The sequence below is a fragment of the Schistocerca piceifrons genome, chromosome 5, assembly GCF_021461385.2.
Source record: "Schistocerca piceifrons isolate TAMUIC-IGC-003096 chromosome 5, iqSchPice1.1, whole genome shotgun sequence".
NCBI lineage: Eukaryota > Metazoa > Arthropoda > Insecta > Orthoptera > Acrididae > Schistocerca > Schistocerca piceifrons.
Window position 1 is genome coordinate 273,834,297 of NC_060142.1, and position 9,747 is coordinate 273,844,043.

The following is a 9,747-nucleotide window of genomic DNA, read 5'->3' on the forward strand; positions in this document are numbered from 1 at the left end:
ACTGTTTGTTTTCATGCAAAGATTTATTGATGAATGATAAGGAGATTTTATGCATTTTATTATGATAAGCAGACATAATTCAGGGCTGTCTAGTACAGTGATATGGCTGATATGAAGAGATGAACTACAGAAGAAAGTAAGACTTGTCACCATTGTTCATTTCAATATCATTTGCCATTAGAAATATCAAGGTACGCTTTTGTCAAAGGATACTATGGAACGATTTTCATGTTATGTCTCACGGAGTACAAATTTTGATCAATAAATTAAAGAATAATCTGACCCTCAAAGTCAAAAGGGAAGCATTCTAACAGTCATCATAAAATCTGGATCATGACAGAGACAGATTGAATTGTTTTCAAAGGAAGAAAGGCATACAAATGATGGTTGCTATTTAAGTACAGATCTGAGGATGCACAAAATGCATGTCCTTAGCATCCTGTACTAAATATCTGCAAAGGTATGTACAGAGAGATTTTCAGAAGTGATTTTAAATTAAAATTTGGTGTGCCAAGTCGAATGCATGTTCATATTGTGACAGCTTCTTGTGCTGTCGGTCAGTGAACATTCTTCTGACAGAATTTTAAAAAATTGAAACAGAAAGCACAATTCTCCATTCTAGGTATAAAGTGGCGGTACAAATACTAGAAAAATTAAAACAACAGGTGATATTGTGATTTTTGCATCATTCTTCGACAGATAACCTTCTGTTGTCAGGTGAATCTTTCTTCTGTATGTTGTCAACAGTAGTACTCTTGTTACAAGGCCAGATTGCTGCTCACCATTAAGATGACAGGTTGAGTTGCAGACAGGCACAATGAAAAGACTGTTACATATTACCTTTCAACCAAAGCCTTCTTCAGAAAAGAGAAGCCTTCACACATTCTTACAAGCAAGCGCACCTCAACACACACAACTGCTACCACTGTCCACTCCAGCCAGACAGGAGCTGCAGTCTGGAGGGTGGTTAGGAAGGTGAAGGGATAGCAGCATGCGGACGGGGGAAGAGGACTCAGTGCTGGTTGTCAGAGCACGCAGAGTCTGGAGGTGGCTGACAGGGGTGGCAGGTACAGTGTCAGTAGGCTGTGGAGCTGGAAGAGGAGGGGGAAACACAGGGAACAGAAAGGAGACCAGCAGAGAAGGTGAAAAGACCAGTAGATGCGCTGGCGGGAGCAGCGCACAGTGAGTGTGAGGGGAGGAGAATTGTGAGGAAGTGAAAGGACAGAGGGAGCAGAAAAGTTGGGTGGAGGGTTTGGAAAGAGTAGGTTACCATAGGTTGAGGCTGGGATGAATTTTGGAGTGCAGTTCAGCAAAACCGGTGGTGGAGGGGAGGATTCAGATGGCCCAGGTTGTGAAGCAGGCATTGAAATCAAGTATGGTACATACAGCTGCATGTTGTGCCATGAGGTGGTCCACTTTAGATTAGATTAGATTTACTTTCTTCCCAATTGATCTGTAGTGAGGAGGTCCTCCAGAATGTAGAACATGCCAGAAAAACAACAATACATGACAAATATTTACAACTCAAACAAATAAGCTAATGTTCCATTCCACAGGTCCCAAGTGGAATGATCATCATTTTTTAATGAACACAATATGAAAGAGTCATTTTACAAGTAAAATGTGTGTTCCTGAATAATGCACACCTTTTTGTACAACACTAAGTGACTTTAAATCCTTGTGAAGATTATTCTTATTTCTAGTATTGATTCCATGAATTGAGCTATTGGTTTGAAAAAGTGATATATTTTTAATGACAAATTTCATTAAAGAGTAAATATATTGGGAAGCAGTGGTTAGTATCCCTAGTTCCCTAAACAGGCTTCTCCAAGATGTTCTTGAGTTCACACAACATATAACTCTTACAGCACGTTTTTGTGCCCAGAAAACTTTAGCTTGGCTTGATGAGTTACCGCAAAAAATAATCCCATATGACATTATAGAATGAAAGTAAGCATAGTATGCCAGCTTTTTCATTTTTATATCCCCTATGTCTGACACAATTTGCATTGCAAATAGAGATTTGTTAAGATAATTCAGTAGTTCTGTGGTGTGTTTTACCCAGTTGAATTTATTATCAAGCTGTAATCCCAAGAATTTAACACCGTCCACTTCTCCTATCTGCTTGTCATCATATGTTAGGCATATACTCGTGGGACACTCCTTACAAGTTCTGAACTGCATGTAGTGTGTTTTTTCAAAGTTTAGTGACAAGGAAATGGCTAGGAACCACTGATTAATGTCCACAAATATCTTATTAAACTACACTTGATTTGCTATTTATTGCAATGTTAGTATCGTCGGCAAACAAAATGAACTTGGCATCTGGTAATGTTACAGATGAAAGGTCATTGGCATACACAAGAAAAAGTAAGGGCCCTAAAATGGAACCTTGTGGGACCCCACATGTAATTAGTTCCCAGTTTTCTCTTGGCCACAGTTTGGTGGTGGCCATTCATCCACAACAATGATTACAGCAGAACTGGTATATAACATGGTTGCTTCCACAGGTGGCCCAGCCTCTTATGATGGGGTAGGATAAGTTTGTGACAGGACTGGAATAGTAATTGTAGTGTGGGTGGATTGGGGGATTAGGCGGGTCTTGCACCTGGGTCTTCCCCGGGGAAATGATCCATGTGGCAAGGGGTTGGGATTGAGAGTGACATAGGGATGGACAAGGATGTTGTGGATGTTGGGTGGGTGATGGAACACCACATTAGGATGGGTGGGGAGGATCTTGAATATGATGTCCCTTTTTCAGGGCATGATGATATATAATCAAAGCCCTGACGAGGGTGTGGTTCAGTTGTTCCAATATGAGGTGGTACTGGATTATGAAGGCGGCACTCCTTTGTAGCTGGTTCCGGGGGTTGTTGGGGGCATGTGGGGATCTGGCATGAGAGATTTGTTTGTGGACTAGGTCAGGGGGATAGTGTCTGTCTGTGAAGGCCTTTGTGGGAACTCCAGAGTACTGGGCAAAGACGTTCCCATCACTGCAGATATGCCATCCCCAGGTGACCAGGCTATATGGGAGGGATTTTTTGGTGTGGAGGGGGCAACAGCTGTCAAAATGCTGGTACTGTTGGTGGTTGGTGGATTTAATGTGGACAGAGATGTGGATGGAGCCATCAGAGAGGAGGAAGTCAACATCCTGGAAGGAGCCATGCAGGGTTGAAGAGGCCCAAGTGAAGTGTATAGGAGTGAAGGTGTTGAACTTGCAGAGGAATGAGGATAGTGTGCCCTGGCCCTGGGTCCAGATCATGAAGATGTCATCGATGAACCTGAACCAGACCAGATATTTGGGTTTTGGGAGGCTAAGGAGTTTTCTGTAGATGCCCATAAACAGTTTGATGTGGGAGGGTGCCTTGCTGGTACTCACGGCTGCGTTTCAGGTTTGTTTTTATGCCTTCCCTTCAGATGAGTGGTAGGGTGTGTATGGGGGCTATAGTTAGTAAAGTGTATGAGGAAAGAGATTGTTGGTTTGGAGTCTGAAGGATGTTGGGGGAGGTAGTGTTCAATAGTGGTAGGACTATGGACGATGCTGGTGTATAGGGAAGTTGCATCAATAGGGATGAGTAGATATCCAGGAGGTTAAATCGATAAATATCTTTGATATGGGAGGCTCTGTTTTGGGCAATAGGTTGGAGGTGTTGGTCAGTGAGAGCCAAAATTCTTTCTGTGGGAGCACAATAACCGACTATAATGGGGCATCCATGATTGTTGGGTTTATGAATTTTGGGGAGCATGTAGAAGGTGTGTGTTTGGGATGTTGTAGAAGTCCTATGACACATTGCACACCCACCAACAAATTTCTCGTGTGCAAGTTGAAACCAGATGATTTCTGGGATCTTAGTGCATTCTTCCAAGAGTTGCAGAAAAGCTTATACGAAATAATTGAATATGCCTGGTTACAAATTTCATCAGACGACCCTAAAAAGAGAAATGCATAACATCCTACAGTTGTGGGTTTGTCAAAATATTGCAAAGGTATTGAGAGGTGCTGGGAGAATAAATTTACCACCCTCTAATATTTCAGTTTTCCCTATCATGTATGATAAACTTCTGCCAATCAAAAATACTATGTAGGTAGACTTCCGTAATTCATTAGCATTTCCCATCTGTCAGCGCCTACCAAGTGAATGGTGTATTTGCACATCTGTCAGACAAAAACTACTGATTGAGGACTGAAAATGTGATACTGAATGTGCATGTTTAGTGAGATTTCAACAGCAGTGGTGCTGAATTTTTCAATACCTCCTGCTTCTGCTTGTGCAATGTGTAATGCAAATAAACATTGTGTGTTTTGTTGCATTTTCTCAAAACTAGCTTTCAGTTACTGCAATGAGTAAGACAGAAGAACCAGTGTGTTTCAGCAGTACAAAATTGCAACAGCACAAATACAATATTTTTCATCCAGAAAATTAAAAATAGATATAGATTTTGAAAGATAATGTAACGAATTGTGTAATAACTACTACAAAAATATGCAGAAAGATGTATTACCTTATATATACTGCTTGCATCAAGGAAGCCCAAATAGGAAAGCATAAAACAGTTTGTTGTTGTCCTCTACAATTTACTGTTAATTACAACATTGTTCAGGTGAACCGTACAGTTGTTGTGTTACGAAAGGTGGCCATTTTAGTCTACAAGATCGTCAAGTTCCAAGCAGTTATTCAACAGTTCTTTCACTTCTAATCTACAAGATCGTCAAGTTCCAAGCAGTTATTCAACAGTTCTTTCACTTCTAAGTTTAACAAGCAGTGTGTGTGAGCAATATTACTTGAATTTCACTATTTTATGCTTTTTTTACACATAGATGAAACCAAATAAGATGTATAGAAACACTGTAGCTGTAACTCCATGAAACAACCTTCAAGATTACTAGCACGCACACAGTTCTGCGTAACAGTGGTACAGTCCATAAGATGCTGATACACATGACGAACAAAAGTATCGAATAAAGGAATTCTGCTACCCATAGCCATTAACAGTCCAGTTATGACAAGCCAAGAGACCACACAAGCAACATAAGAATATAACAGGCAATGGAAACAAAAGCTGCAGAAATAAGTAACATGCTATTACACCCTTAGGGTTTTTAGTTTAAAAATAGCAACTGTATTTAGTATGTCCATCAGCCTCATCCTCAATATGTTAAAAATGATGGTGATTCCAGTATTCACAAATGCATTAAAAACTAAAAATGTAAACCTTGTCCACGGGTCCTGGCGGGCCCATCACTACCAACCATCTGCCTTTTTGACCTTTGTCAATGATATCATTGGATGCGGTGAGGGGGGCATGGGGTCATCACACAGCTTCCCTGCCGTTTAGTCAGTTTTCATGAGCTTATCTTAAATACTGTGCTCGTTAAATTAACAAATCACAATTTGTTATTGGCTGCCTATTTCATAGAGAATGCCTTGTTTATGTCATTATTAATAACATCTAATCATGTACTTTTCTGCCTTATTGAGCATTATTGTTGTTAATTTCTTTCATTTTTATCTCTGGAACTGCTACATGATTATAAGTATTAACATACAAGAACATCCAGCAAAAGTATTTCCTTTTTTTCTTTCAGGATCATCCAATTTCTGTTTGGTTTGCGGTCATGGTGGGCACATGGATCACATGAAACTGTGGTTTGAATCACATAGTGTTTGTCCAACAGGCTGTGGCTGCTCCTGCCTGGCTGAAAGTGCATCTATTTTAGAGACGTAACAGTGGGTAACTTGGACGCATTGAAAGTTATCAGTATTCATTAGGCTGTTTGACAACTGAAACCAAATATCTTAGTACCTGCTGTTCCACAGTCCTTCATATGATAATGAAGGAAAGTGAGCTTCATTTTTGAAATACGTTTACTGTAAATTTTATCACGTCTATGTATGTTGTTGCCTTCCTTCACACAGTAATGAAAGAAAGTGAGCTTCATTTGTTAAATTCTGTTTCTCTGTGCATCTTGTAATTTATATGTAAGGTCTTTTGTAAATTTTTCCATGTACGTAATATTTTTAATTTTCGTTGGCAGGAGCTTTCCTTATTTTGAGTGAAAGAACTGTAAATAAAGTACGTAAATGTTTGCACATGGAATCTCTCATGCTCTATATGGTGACTTAATTGTGACTTCTTTTGTGTAACCTACTCGAAGACTGCCTGTTATATAACTCAATTAAAGTGTCTGAAAATTGTAATAGAGAGTTTTCTGAATGCTGTTCCAAAATGTGCTGCCCACATTAGACATTTTGTGCAAGCAAGAAATGATAAATGGCTTTGCTTTGAGACAGTGATAAATAACCTTCCCTTCTGTTCTTGCACAGTGACTCCTGACTCCTGACTTTAAAGAGAATCACACAATCTTGCCTTCCTCCCACAAGTTACCAGTTTTGTGGGGAAAAGTACAGACCAATATTGTGGAAGCTTTTATTCACTATTTTGTATGTGATTTCTTACCAGAACTCATCTCATTTCAAAAATTATTTGTACTCTACAGTTATTTAAAAGGAACTTAATTAGCATCAGATCAAGAAAACAAGACAGCAAATCGTTTCTGTTTTAAGTGATTGTGTTCCATTACTGAATACCTTTAGTTGACAACTTTATCATCACTTTACTGAATGTAATATAAACTGCAGTAGTAGACAAAAAGAGCCTTTTTTGTTTGACTGTACATTACCATTGATAAGTCAGTGCAATCATCACAGCCCCCAAATTCTTTTGGAAATAATTTAAGGTTGGCTAAAACATGAGTCTATCTCTGTGAAATGCCAATGCCAGACTCAGATTTATTTCAAAATGTAAAATTGTGTGCGTTCCAGTAACTTATAAAACAGCATTGTTATTAGAATTAGCAGAGTGTTAACTGATTTTAAATCCACGCCTATGAGGTTGTAGAGTGTATGACCAGAAAATTGTTATAAGAATATAAGAGAGCGATTTAAGTGTAAACATAAATAAAATAAAGTACATTTTAACTGGAGGAATAAATGAAGATTTAGTGTTGGAAGAAGGGATAGGAACAGTAACAGCTAGTGATGAACCTAAATACCAAGGGATGAAAATTCCAAATGATAGAAAACAAGACAAAGCAAGTATTGGAATCCCCTGGAATAAGCACAGAAGAATTGCTATTAAAACAAGAACATTTAAAATAGTAGTTGAGAGTGTTACTACATATGATTCAGAAGCTTGCACAATAGAATTGCGATTAAATTCATAATAGTTAGCTGCAGAAATCGATTTCTTGGGATGTTTTTTGATGATACGAAGAAGAGAGAGAGAGAGAGAGAGAAGAAATGAAGTAATCAGAGACAGAATGGATGTTCAAAATTCAGTTAATGATTTTATTCAACAGCAGTAACAACACTGGTTTGGTCACGTCAAAAAGATGCAAGAAAAAAGGCTTCCGCAATGTATGATGGACTGAATAGCAAACTGAAGAAGAAATAAATGGTCAGCCACCTAATACTTGGACAGAGATGGTTCAGTCATTAATGAGAAAGAAGAATATTCCTGAAGAGTTAAAGAGGGTTAGAGAAGAGTGGAGAAACAGAAATATTAGCACTCGGTAATCACAGGTTACATTACAAAATTTTATTCCCGCTAATGTTTGGTAGAACAGTATCCCTTGTAGTCTTTGTTTTACTGTGCTTTTATTTTCTTATTACTTAACAAATGGTGCAATGGCATTACACTGGGCAGTGGGTGGGGGTCAAATCCTGATCCAGCCACCCAAATTTTTGTTTTCTGCTGTGTCAGTAAATTCCAGAAAAGGCTGCTTTGAAAATGGGCTGACTTCATTTCCCATTCCAATCAGGCAGCTTGTGTTGACTGTCGATACAGTTGTAAGCGAAATATTTGGTTTCCATCTGTAATGGTTTTGTCAATGATAATGTGCCAGACCCTGCTCTTTCTTTCCTGTTCATTTTCATATTACTTTGGTTTTGTGTACTGCCTCGTTGTCTAGAATAACAACATTACAAACAACAACATTATTAAATCACTCAGGTGTGTACAGAATCAAAGACTCTGCAGATAGATTAAGACAAAAATATTTTTGACTTTATCAAAGGTAGCAGTAATTATTTTCTTTTCTCCCCTAGAATTTCTTAGTTGAGTTGTCCTTTGCATCCTCTGTGCAGAATTTCTACATCTATGAAGTACATGTGTTGGAATTTTACATGTTTGTTTTTATTAAGTACAGGTGCATCAGGTAAGTGAATCACGTCATTTTAATTATTATTGTGTTGCTATTCTGATCTGGATTTTATGTGTCAGTTTAGTCTTTAATGAATCGGTAGAAATTGCTGTTTTATATTTTTGTTGTTCTAATGCCAGCAAATTGAACAAATGTGTTTCCCCACAGTTTGTTTTACATAGTAAAAGGTTAGTCAGGTCAAGACCAGAAAACAATTTAACAGTATTCCTCCATTTTGAAAAGTCTCATTTGTGAAACAATCATAATGTACTGTGTGAAGCTGTGGCTTGTGACAACAATTGAAAATGGTTGGAATTCCATTTAAAGCCACATTAAGTGATATCTTTTGTTTATTGGTGGTGACTAGTGTCGGGCTTTATGTCCATTTTCAAGCCATCTCTGTTTGTAAATAATTAAAATAAAGTCAAACAAGCATGCATTGAATTAGCCACAGCAGTCCAGAATGACAATACAGATAGTTCAACACACAATAAATCAAGCAGCTGTACATGACAAGTAGTTCTCTGTGTACTGTTCTGCATAGTTGGTTTATTGTGTATTTAATGTCCTAAATCAGTCACCACCAATAAATAAAGGATACTTTTTGATGCAAGTTTTGACAGAATTCCAAGCATTTATATCAAAAACGGAAAGCTGCTGACCTATTTCACCTACAGCTTGTTGGAGGTCTATTAAAAGTGTATATGATATTGGTCTACTGGCCTAACTTTGTCAATATTTATGTTTTCTCTTAGTTTTTTAACAGTTCCTTGTTTTCTTACCATTTTTGAAGTATAGTTTCCAATGCTGAAAATAAAATCAGTTTATTCGGTTATGTGAGTATTAGCGAATTATAATGTGGTAGGTCTACCAATGGTGGAAGGATAAAATACACAAAAGGAACATCTAGCATTAATTCAAATCAAAAGTTTTTTACCATTTTAATATTCATTTATTAACTGTCATTCAGCAAAGGTTATAAGGCATCTGTAAGCACTGATTGTTCTGGTGTCAGAAGGTGCGGAAGTTGAGTGCGCGCCAGAGGATATGGACCTCGATACACACTAGGGGTCTCTGTACTCTGGCACGCACCTGCGCCGCTAGCCTCACCATGCGAGTCCACCACTCTCCGTACCACGTGATGTCCACGGCCAATCGCATTTCCCACGGTCATGTATTTAGATGGCCGTGCTGTGGTCCCCGGCAGTGTGGTACTCGCCATAGTTCACATGTACTTCTCGGCCGTACTGCATTCCAGTTCCCTGTGCTGAAATACATACTGTCATTGTTTGGAGTGTTCCTGCTTTGTTGTTGTCTCACCATGTTTATCACCTCATTTCTTGCTTGCTTGCCTCATGTTGTGTCCTGGTCGGTCATAGTGTCTGTCATCCCCTACTTGTTCGCCTGTCCTGTCTGTTCATTGTTAGTGATATCTCCAGCAGCTCCCTTGCCTGTCAGCTTTGTGTCTCCATTCTCTGCCGTGCACTGCTCACTGGTTACTCGCGGCTGTAACATTGGCGATGAGGTAAAAGATTCGGTAACGT

At 38.7% G+C, this 9,747-nt stretch overlaps 1 protein-coding gene across 3 annotated transcripts in view; it reads left to right on the forward strand.

Moving 5' to 3' along the window:
* Positions 1-6,379, forward strand: part of LOC124798409 (GATOR complex protein WDR59) — a 283,785-nt gene extending 277,406 nt beyond the window's left edge. The window contains exon 22 of one of the 3 annotated variants that reach the window (XM_047261802.1): positions 5,588-6,379. In XM_047261802.1, coding sequence (XP_047117758.1) covers positions 5,588-5,727 — 140 coding nt within the window. In that variant the 3' untranslated portion in view covers positions 5,728-6,379. The remainder of the gene's footprint in view (positions 1-5,587) is intronic. The other 2 variants (XM_047261803.1, XM_047261804.1) reach the window with 2 other exon arrangements.
* The last annotated feature ends 3,368 nt before the right edge of the window (positions 6,380-9,747 follow it).